Genomic DNA, 18,926 nt, shown 5'->3' with positions numbered 1-18,926 from the left:
ACTTTGCAGGAAGGACAGCCATGTTGCACTCACTACTGAAGGAAAGAGCAATGAAGAAAAAACAGACAATAATTGCTTTAGAAATGATACTCATCTATCTGTACTTATACTTCACAGAATACGTATTTCAGAACACTATAAAAACATACACAGAAGGGGTAAGCTGACCAAGAATACATAGGTAGAAGGCTCAGTTATGCTATTTAGAATCACAGAAAGGTTTGGGTAGGAAGGGACCTTAACAATCATCTAGTTCCACTCCCCAGCCACAGGAAGGGACATCTTGTACTAGAGAGGGTTACTCAAAGCCCCATCCAACTTCACTTGAACACTTCCAGGGATGTGCCAGTGTCTCACCACCTTCACAGTGAAGAACTTCTTCCCAATATCTAATCTAAATCTACCCTCTTTCAGTTTAAAGCAGTTCCCCCTTGTCCTATTGCTACTTCCTCTTATAAGATGTCCCTCTCCGTATTTCTGGTAGGCCCCCTTTAGGTATGGGGAGGCTGCAAGAAGATCTCCAGAAAGCCTTTTTTTCTCCACACTGAACAAGCCCAGCTCTCTCAGCCTGTCTTTGTGGCCCTCCTCTCGACTCACTTGAGCAGGTCCACATCCACCTTATATTGGTGGGCACCAAGCTGGAAGCAGTACTCCAGGTGGGGTCACACGAGAGTGGAGTAGAGGGGATGATCACCTCCTATGACCTGCTGGTCATGCATGATTTTCCCTTAGTGAAGCCATGCTGGCTGTCACCAGTCGCTGTCCATGTGCCTTAGCATAGTTTCTCAGAGGACCTTCTTCATGATCCTGCCAGGGACTGAGTTAAGACTGACTGGTCTGTAGTACTCTGGGTCTTGCTTTCTTCCCTTTTTTAAAAATGAGGGTCATTTTTCCCCTTTTCCAGTCAGTGGGGTCTTCACAAGACTGCCATGACTTCTCAAACATGACGGATAATGGCTTGGCAACTTCATCCAGCAGTTCTCTCAGGACCTGCAGATGCATCTCATCAGGTTCCATGGGCTTGAGCACCATCAGATTCCTTGGATGATCTCAAAACTCATCATCTTCTCCTATAGTGGACAGCTCTCCATTCTCCAAGTCCCTGCCTTTGCCTTCTGCAACTTAGGCAGTATGGCTGGAACTCTTGCCAGTGAAGACCGAGGCAAAAACATCACTGAGTACCTCAGCCTTCTCCATATCCCAGCCAACCAGGTTTCCCCGTTTCCCTAAATAGAGGGCCCACATTTTCCCTTTCTTATTTAATTCACAGTATTAAAAGGAATATTCCTTCAAGTTTTTCTTAACCAGATCTGTTAATTCTCTATTAAAAAAAATAAGTAAATAAATAAATAAATCCCTAGAACGGTAGTATTTTGGTCTGTTCTGTAAAAAGATTTCACCGAGTCTCACATAACGAAAATTTTACCCTTCAATATTAAGAAAACAGGGCATTAAATATATGAACCAGCTCAAAATGTAAACCCCTTCTGTACCTGTGATTGTTTCTGTTGAATGAGTTGGAGTACTTCATGGGTAAGTCTGTAATCTTTGGATCGTGCATCAGTAAATACATAGATGAAAGAACCAGGAAGAGAAATTTCTAGAGCAATCTTTATAGCCCCAATGCTCATCTCTGGACAGTCTCCACCACCCTGTTCAAAATTAGAAGAAAAACAAAACAAAGCATTTGTTTTTCTAAAAAAAAAAAAAAAATAAACAAACAAGGACATACCAAATAAATTACTTACTTTGGGGACATTTAACATAAATATTTTCTCAGCTTCTAATAACTTATTCACCTTTTTTATCCTAAGCATTGTATAGTTTCTGCAGACTGCTGTCAAGACTCACACACACAAGCAGCAACTGCAACAGTTCCTTAGGGGAAATAAAAGTCAAAAGAAGCTTTGTGGTTAGCCCTGAAAATGCTTGGTGTCATAATCAGTCCTATCTTTGGGAGCACTGTATTTTGGTTAGTTCCAGCTCTTGTGACGGCTCCATTTCCTATAATCACACACTCCCTTCCTGGCTGGCAATTTAATGGCTCTTGTAGTATGCAGCAGTCACAGGAGGTCATGGTCATAGAAGCAGATGGGAAATGATCTCAACCAAGCAGTGCTGAGCTCCAGGAGGACCTTTAGATACCAGAACAGTAAGAACTTGACCTAGACTTCATACTGTGGGGAGCCAGTGCATGGAGCTCAGCAGAGAGGGCACAGGTGAGGTGTTCCCCGTGAGCTGCATTGCTAAGTAGACAGCTGTATAGCTGGAGATTTTTCAGACCATGTTTTCAATCAAAATGCTTCCAAGCATGACTATTCAAATTTATGTAAAAGGATCTCTTCCTAAATTAAAAATTAGAGGAAAACACTGTTAAATAAAACTTACGTAACTTACACTGTAACTTACATAAAAATTAACTTGGCATATTGAAGACAGAACTTTCTAAAGAGCTGAATAGAAACTGTAAAACCTGCCCCAGCAAACAGCAAGAGACTTCTGCACTTTCAAGTTTAAATATGAAAGTTATTTCTTTTATTTCTAACATAAAAATCCTGGGAAGGAAGAAAAAAGATAATGCAATTGTTGCATCTAATTTTAATTCTTTAGGTGCCATCAAAAATTGTTTTGAAATATACATTCACACAGATACATAAACCAAATACCTGGCCTCCCACAGTCTCTAGTCCTTAAAAATTTCATCTGTCACTAATGACATGTTCATGTCAGTAACAATTTTTAATCCATCAGTATCTTTAATCCCATTTCAAAGCAAGAATATCAATAAACTTCTCATCTATGTTAAAGAATAGGTACATCACCATTGTTCTTTCTATAAGTTGATTCTTTCTAAATGTAGTCTTATTTGTATGGGAAAAGCAAGTGGTCAACTTCAGACAGCATGAAATTCAAGAGATAGTTCTCCAAAAACATTTTTGACACATCAGAACTTTACCTTGGCAGTGTTTGAACAATCCTATGGGACAGATCAGTATATCCAAGTTATTTCTTTCCTGCTTTTGCAAAGGGAACATCGTATTTAGCAAAAGGCTCCTCCACAGAAAGCTTTAATTTGTAAGCAAAATCAAGATAATAGCTAATTTTTACAGACACCTACTTGGAACAAGAAAGTCTGTATTCTTACTTTAAGTTTACTACATTATTGTCTCATGTAATATTCTATATGACATCACCTATTTTCTACAAATAATAGGAAAAGCACTGCTGAGCTAAATGTTATTCAGAAAACAAGCATGAACTTTCTTTATTCTTATAAAATACAGGAAGCGTATTCTGAAAAGGCAGCTAAGTAGAACTATGGAACAGAAATGTATTAGCTTTATTAAAAAAGAAATTAAAATTTCTTTAAATCTTTCCTGTCCTTCTCTCCAAATTGCAGTTAAATATAGTTACAATTACCCTGTGAAGTTTTCTGGGAAGACAGCGTGAGTAAAGCTCAGCAAGTCTCATTCTCCACAAAAGTTTAGGTTGTTAGCTGAGCTCATCTGTACTATTCACATTTCTTATGTCTAAATTTAACTATGTATATAACAATTCATTTAAATGGCATTGCATCCACTTATGAAAAGATAAGCTTAGTATCCAATTCAGAAAGTGTTATCAACAACTCTTACAGAATACAACTTTCATTAAGTTGTCATTTTTATACCAAGATATACTCAAATAAGGCCTTTCCATAACTGTTGATGCAAGTGTATTGGCATCTATATTACAGGATTGTGTAACACCCAAACTATGTGAATATACTTTAAAAGATTTTGATGTAGACAAGATTTAAGTATATTGCTTATGCAAATAGGTATCCATTGTAAAAACTGTATTTAATACAAGAAGAAAAAGAAAAGGCCACTAACAAGCCACTGCTGCCCAAGTACAAGTTATTGCCATGCTGTCCATAAGAATGATTCAAGGTTAGTTACAGTTAGGCAATATAGGATCAACTTATGAGGTGTCAAAGGAATACTTTCTTCACTACTTCAAATGCAGAAGAAGCAGAGCCTAGATTCTTCAGTGAGATGTATACAGACTAATTTTTACCTCATCTCAAATGCCAGCCAAAAGCCTACTTCTAATGTCATGTACAGACCCTCCCAGTTGTTCTGCAACCAGATGGACTTTGTTGGAAAACAAGAGCTAGACTTACCCTGACATCCAGGGAAGACAAGTTTTGCTGTGTTCTCTGAAAGCATATTTTGATCTAATATGTTTTATTTTAAGGACTCTTATGTATGTGTTCATTAATACTTACTCTACATGCTTTTTCAAGATGAACCTACCTTAAAATTTCTTTTACCTCCACAGTATTAATCCCTGTATGTTTTAACTGGCTTTCTAGTAAAAATACTAACAACAAGCATGTACAAAGCGTTCACATTTTCTGGGAGAACTGCTGGAAGATGACACATCAGTCCTGCTCTAACCACTTTTTAGATTTATATTTTGGCCTTTCACCAATATAATGAACAAATGCAAGGCAGTGAATATCTTAATTTAGCTGAATGACCACATCTTGAAAGTAATTACAAAATATGCCATCAATCAAGATTAGAGAAAAAAAAAACCTTAAATTCATTAACTTCTAAACAACTTGCTTGTAAATGAAAGCTCCATCTAAATCATACCACTTTTACAAATAGCTGCAATTATCTTCCAGTATAGCTATTTAGAAAACCAAAAAATGAAGACCAGAAGGATTTTTAATTTCTCTGTGAAGGAGAAAAGCATAACAGCTGGCATTTTCTGCCTCCTCGAAAATAGACTACTTTTTTCTCTGAATTTCAATCTTTATGCCAAATTTTGAGCTACATATTCTTCACAAACTAGCACTATTAGCTTTCAAGCAATCTTTTATTACAGGGATTATACCATGTGACAGTTTCAAAGGGAGAGCCTGCCTAGCCCTGACTCTAGCAAGGTTCTTCACAGGTCAGGAGCACTTTGCTTGATGAAAAGACAATAGGATCATGTTTTCTTTCATTAAGCATAATGCCATTACAATACATCTCCTTCTTTCCATCACCTGATCCAGGTGTCATTTGTGGCTCATTCTCACACAGAGAAAATTCAACAAGTGAGACAGGCCAGTGTGCTTGTATGAAAACTGCCACTTGTCGTCTGAGCACAACTACGGAAATAATTCACAGGGTTTGAATAAGACAAGAATATCCATGTCAACTTGATACCTTTGAATCAGTAAGTGCTAAGTAATGCATGGCAGCCAAGGCAGTACTTAAGTAATACTTGATGAGTCTTACCATCACTTTGTAGATAAATTAGTTAATTAAAGCTAATGAAGGGTTTTCATGGGAAACGGGTTCCAGAACACAGTAAAACAGTTCATAAGTGTTTGAACAAGTGGCAGGACTAACTAAAATGCAAAATAAACATTAGCATTGTCCAACTATTCTTTCTTGAGTTGTTGAACTGAGTCCCCATACAATGATGTAAACTAAGGCAAAGTTATTGATCATAATGATAAATTAAGGTGATCAGAGAACAGGAAAATGACAGTTTGTTCAGATATAAATGGCCTACATCCTGACAAAACATTATAGCAAGAACATCAGTATAAAAGAAAAGATCAGAGGGAGGAAACAGCCTTTCCTAGAAACATATGGAGAACAAACAGATTACTCACCTGAACATAAAGTTCCCTAAGTTCAAATTGAAATTTCTTGGGGTCTGTGGTTATTGTCACTGGGCCAATTTCTAAGATGGGGAAAAAAAAAAGAAAAGAAAAATTATGTGAAAAACACAAAGGTATCAAAAGTCAACTTCAAGTAAAGAGCCGTTTCAAATTCATAAAAATCTGGTAATTAAAAAAACATTTAACAGAAAGGAGTAACTGAGAATGATAGACCCAGCACTGGAGCCTACAATTCCAAATCTAGCAACCCTAACATCATTCCAGTATTACCAGTTTCTAGGTATCTTAAACATTTGCAGGCACATAAAGCAATAAAGCATTGTGTTGTGTTTCTTTTGCATTTGATCTTGACCAATCATTTAACTGCTCTTAGTAAGCAGAAGGGAACAAAAATCCCCAAAACAAAGGTGGGAACAAAAATCCCCAAACCAAAAAAACTCATCTATTTTTCCAGAAAATGTACCCTTTAACTGGAAAAGCCTGGTGTGAGCCCAGTGCCCAACCTCAGCATATCTAGCAGTGCTTGCCAAAAAGCTGAAGCAAAATCAACTTTATTTGTGGTGTTTGCCATGTCTTTGTATATTGAGAAACACCAGGACATTAAACTGAAGTTGACTGGGCTGTGGACCAGGATGTGTAACGGCAGCACACATTTGAGCATTTCCCAGTCACACTGGTTGTACCACAAGCCCTCCCTCTGCCCCTTCAACAATTGCCTTCCTAATTGGTATCAAATGTAATTCTAACCAGCTGTTTTCCTACAGCTGTGATTTCCTGACAGTTAAACTTCATCTGTCTTGGCATTCGTGTACTTCACTCTTTCCCTGTCCTGGGCAGGCATTCCTGCCCTGTCCTTGTGCCAGTAGTGGCATTCATCTCACTCAGCAAGCTGGATTAGGGTACTAAGCCAAAATTAAATAAATAAATAAATAGACACAAAAAGAAAAAATTGAATAGATTTTTGCTAGTTTAGTGCCTCCAAACCACTCAAAGAGATCAGCTGAGTACCAACACATAAAATGGGGTACAATTATGCTGTCGTAAAACTGCAGTGATACTAATTTAATACAGCTGTAGCTTACACGGAATTGCTGCCTTAGGTGACCATACAGTGCTTTCCAAGCTCTCTAAAAGTAATATGCAATTATATTCCATATAACCCAGACATTTTTCTTTTTGAACAGTCCACAATTTTATTTCACTGGTATTTGAGTAACAGCCATCCCTGAAGTCTACTGTAACCTCACATGCGTTTGCTTGAAGGCCTCTGTTTTTGAGTGCCTTTTGCTAAGTGTAGATTTTAATTTATTTGAAAGTCACACAAGATATCACACAATATCTTCCTTAGAATATTAAACTGCTGGAAGGGTGAAGGTTTCAAGGAAGGGTGAAGGTTTCAAGGAAGGGTGAAGGTTTCAAGGAAGGGTGAAGGTTTCAAGGAAGGGTGAAGGTTTCAAGGAAGGGTGAAGGTTTCAAGGAAGGGTGAAGGTTTCAAGGAAGGGTGAAGGTTTCAAGGAAGGGTGAAGGTTTCAAGGAAGGGTGAAGGTTTCAAGGAAGGGTGAAGGTTTCAAGGAAGGGTGAAGGTTTCAAGGAAGGGTGAAGGTTTCAAGGAAGGGTGAAGGTTTCAAGGAAGGGTGAAGGTTTCAAGGAAGGGTGAAGGTTTCAAGGAAGGGTGAAGGTTTCAAGGAAGGGTGAAGGTTTCAAGGAAGGGTGAAGGTTTCAAGGAAGGGTGAAGGTTTCAAGGAAGGGTGAAGGTTTCAAGGAAGGGTGAAGGTTTCAAGGAAAGCAGGCCAGGGTAGGGTATGGCTTCAAGTCATTTATCTGTGAATGTTATTTACTGAAGTGCTACACTGTCATTAAAAGAACCATTATAAAGGATTTGCCATTCCTCCACATACTTCATCCTGCCATAGCCCTGCTCCTACCACTTCACCAGATACTATCCTCCTTTAAGTGTTCTTTGGAATAAATGCCTGTAACAAAGCTATCTCCAAATTGTTTTTCTTCAACTCTATTCCTTCCCAACCATTGTTCTAAACATTAACAGAATGGGATTTATACATACAGTGAAGCCACTAGCTCCATTATTCCCTGTCACTTGAGGGATTACATTTTTCAATTCTAGAGCAGTAAATCCCTTGGAAAGACTTTCTTCCCCTATAAAATAAAGGGCTGAAAAGCAGCATCACTTCAGCTAGGCTCAAACAGCACACCCAGTTTAGATTAGATGAGAATTTTGCCTTGTTTCTCCGCAGGCAGCATGTATAGATGCCAAGCCCAAACCCTTGCCAGCAGGATCATGCCAAAGCTCTGGCCGCCCTGTGGTGTAAACTCAGATAAGAGCAGGTTATTTTAAATGGTGCCTAGATTAAAGATCAGAGAGGGAATATGGCCTACTAGCCTCAAATAGGGAGTTATCTGTTGTCAGGACAGAACTGAGAACTTCACAGGGGCCATAAAGAGGAACTCTCCAGTGAATTCTGCAGAAGGCCAAAGTTCATCAGCTTCCACTGAGGTTGAACAAAGCCCCAGAAGGAGTGAACAGTCATTCACAGCTTCAGTAATAACAACCTCTAAGGAACAAACAGCAGCAACATGAATGACAGTGACACTCCCTGTGTAGGACAGCAACTGCATCACTCTACAATGAGCTCTTATTTGAGGGACATCAGGAATACTTTCAATTGTAAGCAATGATGCTAGTACTTCACGTAAATTTACCACGGGTACAGTCAGTTTGCCAGCACTAAACTGGTTGCTGATACAGGTGTCTGCAATGGCAATAACCATCCAACTCTGGGCTGGTATCACTTCCCTGTCCACATAATCTGATCTTCTCTCAGTTGTATGAAGGTTATTCAGTACTTTTCCTATGTAGCTCACAAGCCCACTGTTTGAGGTCCAAATGATGACTTGACTGATTCACACCATCTGAATGCTCACCAACTTGTACCAAAAACCCCAGCATCTACTATCTTTTACATGTTGCTGGACCTCCAGCTTATATGACCCCCTTGCCAAAAAAGCAGTAATAGCCTTCACCAAGTTAATTTCCTTTTATCCTCTTTCTGTTACCTTAAAGTGCATCCCAAGCAAGACCATTTCATCAATACAGGTAAACACAGACCTTCAAAGCATTCAGAAATAGATTAAAGTTATAAGAGGAACTATTTCTGAAAAGGACTTCAGGAAAGAATGGCAAGTTCTCTCAAAGGACCACAGAAAGCTGTTATAGAAGGTTAAACTACTGATACAGTAAGAACCTAAAAAACGAAAGTCTAAATCAAGCTTCAGTCATCAGTATGGTCTTGGCTCTGTAGAAAAGAGGCAGGTCCAAGATTCAGTGTAGTTGAGACACTAATGGCTGTGTAATGCTAAACTACAGCACTGTTAAAGAATTATGAAGACCATGATGGAGAATTGTTCTTAGCACTTTCATGATGCTAACCAGGCAGCATAAGTTCAGGCAGAATTTCATAGAATGGGTTGGGTTCAAAGAGACCTTAAAGATCACCTTGTTCCAACCCCCCTGCCACTTGCAGGGTCACCATCCACTAGTCCAGGTTTCTCAAAGCCCTGCCCAACTTGAAAAGTTCTGAAGGAGCTCTAAAGGGTTTAACAGCCTTACAGTACCACACTGTAAAAGTTCACCCTGTGTAGGAGCTTGCATCTAAACAATGCTGAAAAGCTTTGTGGTATTAAACTACACTAAGACATCAAAAGAGCATACAGTCAAGTCAACAGAAAATAGTAGAAATTGCAAAAAGAAAGAGACCAATGCGCTGGTACTTACAAACCAGCAGGAATAGCATAACTTTTTTCTTTCGTGCATCTTTAGTGGCAGACACATAGCCAGTAATCTCATAGGTCTAATTGAACACTTACCCACATACAGATTTGACCAGCATCAGTAACTGCATGGAGAAGTCAAGGGCATAATTGCACAATCGACATTCCTCAAATGAGCATATGTTACAAATGTATCTATGAATGTATCAAATGTATCACTACAAACGTATTGTTACAAATGTGTCAAAGGTATCGGTACAAACGTATCATTCTAAATACAGAATATTTACTCAGAAACTACGTCCTGCAAACATGCCAAGTAATGCAGAAGAAAAAAAAAAAAAAGCTTTTCTTTTTAACATCTTTTCTTTTTAAGTTCTTTAGGCAAAAATTGGCACATGAAATACTCTAACAGTATGTCTGTTCTGATGGTGAAACATTAATCCCTTCTCAGGCACTGATATAGGAATATTCAGGACTAGTTCTTTATGGAGGTCTCCCAACTGCTCACTACTCCAAAGCTGTTCCCAGTCCTCTAGAGGTGATTGGGCAAAAGCTGAAAAAACTTAGTTCTGACACAGTAAGACAGCTTGTCTTTGTTAGGCAGCAACTAAACTCTCTTGTCACAAAAATGCAACATAAACGTCTGTTTTTTCAAGCCGATTTGCACACACACAAAACTGGTAACATAAGAAAGGGAACATGCTTTAAAAGAATGGCTGCACTTTACTGAACAAAGCCCTGACTTCCTAAACTGAAATCATAACATTCAACATAACCTTTATGGTATTCAGTGTATGTACTTTGCACATAAGTAATTAAACAATTATGACAACAAAGCTGAGTACCAGTCCATTTGATAGAGATTAAGAACCTTGATAATTTTTTCTGGGGAAAATCTGATAAGAAAGATCTCCTTTGTAAATAAGGAGAAAACTCCCTAGTAACGTGAGAAACTGTCCACTCTGAAAGGCTGTGACATTTTTCCACAACTTTCTGTCACATGGCTACATGTTTATATACAGGCTGAACAGCAAGCACATTTATAAAACCACAAATGACCCAATGACATACAACCACACATAATTAATACTTACAGTAATCACAGATTTGGTACTCCCTTAATCCTAACCATGTAAAATGTCTGCACCAACTATCTGCCCTGGACAGGCGGATGGTGTAGGAGGTCTAACAGAGGAATACGAAAGCCATTTGCCCACCTCTCATCCACTCAGAACACTGAACTTGTTTGATTCAGGTAACCCAGTGGAGGCACCCTAGCATACATTTCTAACATATATCAAGACTTGCCTCTTGAGATGGAGCTCAGATGCTAGAAAAAATAAATAAAAAAAAAACCACACACTGGGCACCATTACATACATTCATTTCATGATTAGTGCCAGTTTAAGCAGTTCCCATCATCCCATTCCTAACTACAGCAATTTTGACAGTTTTTGAGATCAGAAGGCCAACATGGGTTTCATATATACATACACACCCCTGCCTGTCCATATTTTATTTATATGTATAAAAATACTTTTTGTATCAGATCTGCCTTCCACTCTTGTTTCCTCAAGTATTCTCAAGTACTTCTATCAGCATGGAGTGAAGAGATGATAAAGGATTTGGAACAATCAGCTGGGACAGCTAAAAAGCTTAAGCCAAGACTGCTGTCAAAAAAAGTTTGTGAGCAACTATTCCATAAGAGCTGTTTATTAGCAGTGCTGAGCATTGAGCTTGATTTGATTTAATGCTCAATTCTGAAGCTTCCTTCTCTGTATCCAACTCATTGTAAACCTTTACTTATAATTCTTCTGAAGACTTTTAGGAGTATCTGCCTGTGAAGAATTAAGACATTAATGACACCATTACTCTTAAACACCCTCCAGCCAGCTCTCTGTCCTAAGGGCACATAAACAGAAACCTTTCATTTTCTAACAGCAAGTTGAGTCCTACACATCAGGAATTCACCTCACTACAGATCACTCATGAGCAGCCATCAGAAATGTTTCACAGTGCTCTCTTGTCCTTTTTAACACCAGAGTATTGAATCACAGGTGCAACTAAATGAAACACTTAATTCCCATGTGAATTTGCAGCAAACATTTTTAATCCTCAAACAGCTGTCATACACATACAGAGTATCTTTTACTATTGTTTTAACCATTAAAGCAACTAAAACGCTTTTTCACTTCTAAGTGACTGCATGTTTCTATAGCAGATTACCCAAACCAGGCATTGATTCTGAAAATATAAGCTAGACAGGCATTACTAACCACGCCCTAAAAAAATCAAACAAAACATTAGGTCTTCTGTTCTGAAGTAAAGGACACCCTCAACTCACATTAAAGATGATGAGAGCTGTGTGAATAAACACCTTGCTAAATTTTTCTAGAAGCACAAGCAACATTGGAGATGCTGCCTACAAACATAAGTCAACCAAGGCTAACACACACCCCACTAGAAAGACCCTCCCAGTGGAAGGGTGCTTAGCACTAGAACATGTAATAAGCTATTTAAAGTTTTTTTCCTAAATTATATTCCCTCACAACCCTGTTGCTTTTAGTTTTCAGTCTCTAACCTGGGAACAATTAAATTTTTTAAGAGCCCAAGAACTGCAGTGAGCAACTTTCACTAAATTCTTAATCAGATAGAAAAGAAAAAAAGCCAAACAGCCCCAGCAAGCTCATGTTTCCTTAGTGTAGCCACATTTTTGTTCCCCTTTAAATAATTTTTCAGCTTCATGACCTACAACAATTAACTTTAATATGCAGAAATCAGCTTAAGAGAGCAATGCACTGGAAGGAGTCTGACTGCCCACAGTTTTTCTTTAGTTTGCTTTTCAAATAAAAACCACATAGATAGTCCACACAAACTGCAAAGCTGCCTAACTTAGCATTGAGGGAGCATTACTGAAGTTCTATCTTCATGGATGCAAATTTCAGCATGCTTTTGCAAATTCTTCACCCATCACCTCAGAGCAGTGATCAAAGCCTGAATGAAACTCGGAGACTAAAGATTTGACAGAAGTTTTATTTAAAATGTGCTTCAGTAAGCACCATGTTTGTACTGTTGTTTCCCATTGTTACAAGATTCATGAGCTTGTGTCTTTAAAAAAAAAAAGAGAAAAAAGAAAAGGGGTGTTAATAAGGGTAAAAAAAAGAAAGGCACTATATATGTTTACATTTCTTGGGAAAGCAAAGCTAGCTTGGAGACCTACAGCAGATAAAATCCATTACCATCTTTTGTCTACAATGAGTGCTAAGTTTAGCTTATGGGCCTCAAGTGCAGCTGTCTAAAAATTATAACAAAATGCTGTAACAAAATACAAAAATGAGATGCAGATTTGCCCAGCACAGTAACCACCAGCTCACTGCTAACTCCAGCTTCTAAAAAACTACGGTAATAAACCACAGGATGTGCAGAGTATCCTCTTCTACCCAGTGACCGTTGAATTTGTTCCCTACAAATTCTATGTTGAATGAGTGATGCACAAAACAGCCCTTAGAGGTTTGCAAAACCCTTGCACAAGTAGTACTACATCACACTCAGCATAGAACCACCATCTTCTTAGGAATAATAATAAGAAAGCTTGAATTAAATAGGTCTAGGGTTGATTATTGTTGCAAGGAAATAATCAACTCGAACGCCCCCTCTCTGCTTCCACTTGCAGGCCAGAAGATTTTGTCTGTTGCTAGTATACAAATAAGAGGCAAAGACAGCAGAAAACTCGACTCTGTGTGGTTAAATTTCAGAGTAATGCCAGTGGCTACGTAAGGTCCCAAGTGTAAACAGATTACAAACAGCAGATTTTATTTCACACACACAAACACACACACACCCATCACCACCCCACCCCCCCTTTCTGGTGGTAAGGAAGCATACAGATTCTGTAATCCTAGCATCTGCAGGAGACCTACCTTCCTCCTCCCTTCCCCTGGTTATGTGAACAGCCCGGGAGGCTTGTTCTCATCAGGGGGCCAGCAGCCCTCATTTCTGAAATGACTTTGCCTGCCTCCAGCCAGCTTTCAGTGGATGACTGCCCAAATCACAAAACACACAGCCACAGCTGGCATCTCAGCTAAAAGTCCTTAAGAGACCAAAGGACTGGAAAAGCCATGGAGATTATGAGTGTCATACAACTAGGTGGTCCCCTACATTCAAGCCTTGAGCTGTCCCAGTGAGCTAAGTGCATACAAAACTGCTGCTCATACTCTCATGCATCTCTTCCATGCATAAAGGGTTTCACTATTATGCTTGCCTGTCCAGTACTGCAAATAGTACAGAAGTTCATTTTTCTTTTCTAAGATGACAAAGCACCAGTTTACACAGGAAAGGGGGAACAACAGACAACATCTGTTGACACTATACAGCATGCAAGCTTTGACTACTGTGCTTCCCTCAGTCTACAGTAAAGGATAAACAGCTGATAAGGACTGCAACCACAGCTTCCTTACTGTACAACATGGGAGCAGCAACCAGTTACTGAAGCTGGCCCGAGCTTTCAGCTCCCACTGAACATCTGAAAAGGTCATCAGATTACTTTCTGGTTTTGTTTATTTCCCCTTGTTAACAACAATCTGAATTGAGCACAATTCAGTTCATAATGCTCTTTAAATTCTTTCTCCAGACTGAATTCCAGTTCAGTCCAGGTCTATTTCTGTCTCATCTCTTGGTCTGTGTATTTTGGCAATATTCCTTCAACACTTGTAACAGCACTGGATAAAGAGCTTGCACTAAAGAAAAGGGCAGGAATGAATGTAACTACAAATTTTACAGTGCTGTTTTGTGATTAATAGCCCTACCACGCTGGATTCAAGTGAAATACTATTTAAAACTCAAATTTTAATTAAAAAATTATGGTTGGTATTGCATTACAAAGTTAACTTATTTACTGCAATATCTAGCAAAGATTCATTTTGAGCTACTGCCCCCACCGCTGGCTGCTGGGCTGCCGGCCGGGAATATCCGAGCTCCACCATCGGGAGCCTCTTGGCACTGCAGGCTACCGCAAGCTTGCCCGTAAATCTCCTTCTCTTTCTTCACTGTAATCTGGTTCCCACCATGTCCCCGGATGTATGTCACCCTAGGAGGTGTCCACAGGCAGATCGGCAAAAAAGTCACAGCTTCTTTTGTTTTTCCAGGATAGATGAATCCAATTATGAAGTCTAATTAAAAACTTCTGCTGCTTTGAAGATTATATTCACAGATTACTTCCTTCAAAGAGACTTGGAAGATCCTTGGAGAGGGCTACCTTACTATAGCCAAGTCAGCTTTTTGATCATGAGACATAATCAAAACTGAAAAAGAAACTGGCTCTTTCCTGCTGAAACTGCAGCCACATTGCTTTCATGAAGGGTATGGAATTACTAACACACTCAGCACCCACATCTACATAAAACCAGACCACTTAAAAAAATAAAGTTACCAACAACTTGAGCATCCGAAGAGAAGGACAACCCAGTACTGTCATGATGAGAAATACTTCACATTCACATTTCATACCATATAGCAATATCCCAAGTCAGGAGCAGTACTTAATGTGTAATTACTACCTAGTTGTTAATAAACTGGGAGTCAGTGCTTTCATGAAGCCATTCTTCTACTAAACTTTATGGAGGTCACAGCACTAATCTGTTGGTGCTTAAAACCACCAAGAGGCCATGAAAACAAGGACTTTTCAGTGAAAGTTACCATTCTAATACAATGTTGTTCTTTAACAGGCTTACGCTGTGGTAATGCCTTCATGTAGCAAGAGGAAAAAAGAAAAAAAAGAAAAGAAAATATATATAAATCAGATAATCAGAGGTGGAATATAGTGTATCAAACTTATATGGCTCTGCAGGGGTTCTTTGACAAGAAGGAGTTAAAGGACACGGGGCAAAATAGAACAGCACAACTGTTAGATACAAAGCTCATACACAACATAAAGTTTTAGGGTTTGGGGATTTTTTCTTCTCCCCTTCATAGAGGATAAGAAAAACAAAAGAATAAAGGCTGACCTAAAATCCCTCCAGATGCCAGGCACAAGCCTTTAAAAGATATTTAAATAAATTCTGCTCTGCAAATTATCAAACCACATAATTAGTCAATTAGCCCTAAACAAAGAGAAGAGACTAACCACAGACCTACCTACACTTGCATAATTAAAACACAACTAAAGTTTTCTCCAGTTTTCATACCAAGCCACGTGTCTCACATAAAGGTACAGAGGAAAATGAAAACAATCTTTAAGAAGATTCTAGGAGAATAAAAGCAAACAGCTACAAGATGACATCTTGTGTATGAGCATGCATGTGTATATATGTATATATATATACACATATACACATGCATGAACATATTAATTTTAATATTAAAAAGTGCTTTACAATGTACCCAGTTGCCATCCTTTGAGGATGGATATTTCCAAGCATAATAAAAATAACACTGTCTGTGTACACTGATTATTCACTCTGACAATACCCAGTTTCGAACAGTGCACCCCCAGGGCTTTAACAATGGTGCCTCAAATACCATTATGAATAAAGAAGCATCAGTTACTTTGTTAAGTTAAAGCACCTATTTAAAGATGTTAGCAGAAGGTCAGTTACTTGTGTACCAGGTTAAAGTGAACTTTTTTGGTCTTTTTAAAATCCCATTAATTTTAACAGTGAAGATTTTTAAATAGACACATTTCTTACTCGTGGTGAGGCTCTGTTCCATAGGTGGGCCAGATGATTTTTCAAGGTCCCTTTCAACCTGGGCTGTTGTAGAAGTCTATTGCACAAGAAAGCAATGGTAAAAAGCTGCAGAAAACATGACAAAACTGGGTATCTGACAGAGCCAATCTGTGCAGAAGAGAATACTGAAGCATTTTACTTCTATTTTTAAGAATAACATGGTTTGGATTTAAATGACAACTTACAGAGAAAGACATTGCAAGTTTTTCATGGCCAAACGAGTCCCTCAAAACCTTCATTAAAGCACTGTTTACTTTGGTAACTGGCAGATCAGCCGGAAGCAGCTCTCCCCCATCCTTTAACTTCTGCCTGCACCATTTGTAATTGTGTAATTTTCTAAAAGGCACCAAAGCATTTTTAAGCAACATGTATCATTCAGTAAGGGATAAACTTACTGCAGAACTACAGGGAACTAAGCCTAAGAAACTTGAATGGCCACCACAATCTCAGGGTAAAGAGTAAGAAATCACATGGCTGCGCTGTGGAGTTTCTCCACAGCTGCCGGAATAGCTTGGTAGTGACAGCAGTCCCATGCATGTCGTTGCTGTCTGTAGTCCAAACCTGAGAAAACATCTGCCAGTGTAGCTTCTGGTTCTCCCCAGTTCTCGACCTGGAACAGCAACGCACAAATGGCTCTGTGGCAGCAGTGCAGGCTGCACAGGGGAGGACAGACTACATAGTCAACTCTCCCAACTGGCACATTGCAGTCCCCATGACTTTAGCAGCTGGGAGCCATTTAACAACCACATGAGGAGAAACAAAATGTTTTTCTCCTCTCTAGCACTGCACTTACTTCATCCTTTTAATCTGGTGGAAGAATCAAAAGCTAGAACTTGCCCCCCCAAGAGTCACACGATTAATCTAATGATATTTGTTAAATAATTCCTGTTGCACAGAAGTGTCTGATTCTGACTGCACTGCTAAGGATTTGTCTGCAAGCCAGACGTGTTTACTGGTAACTGGAAAGATAATCTGCAAATTCACTGACCTGATGTAAGCTCCACGGTACATAAACAATTCCCCAATTTATGTCTGTCCATCATTTCTTCTGACAATCATTCATTATCTAACATTGAGATCTCAGCAAGCAAAACATAATAAAAACATTATTTTTAAAATCAACTAAGACCAGAAGAGTCTTAGTGGGTGGAAGAGAGTCATGCACTCATACAGAAAGCACCAATTTCAGCTTGTTTCTTCAGCTGTAAAACAGCAGCTCCAGGATTTCATCACTAAGAGCTCAACCATGCAGTGGCAAAGCATGCCACTATCTCAGTGTGAGCTAGCTCCATTCAGGAGTCAGCATCCTAAAAGGTCATCAACCACTTTATTCATTATCTTTCAGACTACCTAAAATTCTATTGAGTATGAGAAGTTTTTGAAGCAGATGATGCAGCCCTACTAAGCTGAAGGATATTACAAGTGTCTCCACAGAAAAGATAAACACAAGGATTTCATAAATTGTATAGCTTAAAGCTGAATAGACTATCGATGCTTTGGACTCCACAGCAAAAAAAGAAACAGACTCTCAGCTTCGGCTGTTACTCCTTTCCACCCTCTGAGCAGGTATAGGAATAGCCTTTGCTAACCACTAGCAGTACTATGGTGCAGTATCTCCCCTCACTGTGTAAGCAGCTACCAGCTCAAGGAGGCAGCCAAACAGCTCTGGATAAATTCAAAGTTAAGCCACTAGAAGTGTTTTATAAGAAACTAACTTTAAAACCATAGAGCACAGCTCAAAAATAACATGTAGGTTACAGGGCCTGGCTCTGCCACTTGGCCTGCATTAGAACCGAGATGCCATCTGAGTTCCAGAAGTGGCATTTGTTTCTTCCTTATGGGCAGCTCACAAATACATTTTGCATTTTGCTTTTTGCCAACTTTTCTACGCAAGCAATAATTCTAGGCAGCTCATTACAGCAGGATTCATGAGACCTTAACTGAGTACCTACTAATCCCTCCAGATTTAGCCACACCACACCCATCAACCCACCACAGTTCAGTGCAATTAGCTATGATTAGCAGCATTGGCAGGAGCCAGACCATGTTCTGTGCAGATTTCTATTGCCCCTTCGCAAAGGCTCATTGCCCTTGGCACTGACTGCAGGGACCACGACATTATATATCCAAATGTGCAGTGGGACACCTGAATAGAACAGGAGGTTAATGGCTTTAGAAAAGCTGTTTCATGGCTTTGGAAGAAGAAAGAGAAATCATGAGAATATTTCTGCTCTTGATGCAGGTTTGAGTGTTCAGTAGTTTCAGAAAGCTGTGGAAGTAGAGTAACATTAAATATTATCTGTGGATTATTAAATTCCACTGAGTTTTACTGGTATAAATATGCAAGCATGCTCCAAACTAACAGAGAAAGCAGATGTGAGGAGGGAGGGAAAAGTTAAAGGAAAAAAAAAATAAATATGAGAGCACTAACTTTTACATCCTAAACAAAACAGTGTTTTTCATTTTTCATGAGGATAACTTAAATTGGTTGAACGGGAATATATTATGCAGAAACCTTTTTTTCTGTTTGCTATATTTTAAAAATTGCCCAAATTAATGCCAGTATTTATGTTTAGACAGAAATTAGCTCAAACTAACTTCTTTGCCTTTCACCTCTGTATTTCCCAATTTCACTTTGTATCTGGCCGAGTCCAAAATAACTGGAATGTACTCAGGTAACTATTGGAAAAACATGGAATTCTCACATGGAAATTAAATAGATGAATCACTACATAATTACCAAA

At 38.9% G+C, this 18,926-nt stretch overlaps 1 protein-coding gene across 6 annotated transcripts in view; it reads right to left on the bottom strand.

The window, feature by feature from the left end:
* The window catches only part of HMCN1 (hemicentin 1), a 190,942-nt gene that overhangs the window by 152,018 nt on the left and 19,998 nt on the right, over window positions 1-18,926 (bottom strand). For all 6 annotated transcript variants that reach the window (XM_061452120.1, XM_061452119.1, XM_061452121.1 and 3 more), the window contains exons 2-3: window positions 5,660-5,730; window positions 1,494-1,652 (exon numbers count right to left, since the gene is read on the bottom strand). In XM_061452120.1, coding sequence (XP_061308104.1) covers window positions 1,494-1,652; window positions 5,660-5,730 — 230 coding nt within the window. The remainder of the gene's footprint in view (window positions 1-1,493; window positions 1,653-5,659; window positions 5,731-18,926) is intronic.

This window comes from Pezoporus flaviventris, unplaced genomic scaffold (genome assembly GCF_033815535.1).
Source record: "Pezoporus flaviventris isolate CSIRO_AGI_PZ_B2104156 unplaced genomic scaffold, CSIRO_AGI_Pfla_v1 ptg000013l, whole genome shotgun sequence".
Taxonomy (NCBI): Eukaryota; Metazoa; Chordata; class Aves; order Psittaciformes; family Psittacidae; genus Pezoporus; species Pezoporus flaviventris.
The sequence above is the reverse complement of the archived record's forward strand: the minus strand, read 5'-3'. Positions and strand labels throughout refer to the sequence as shown.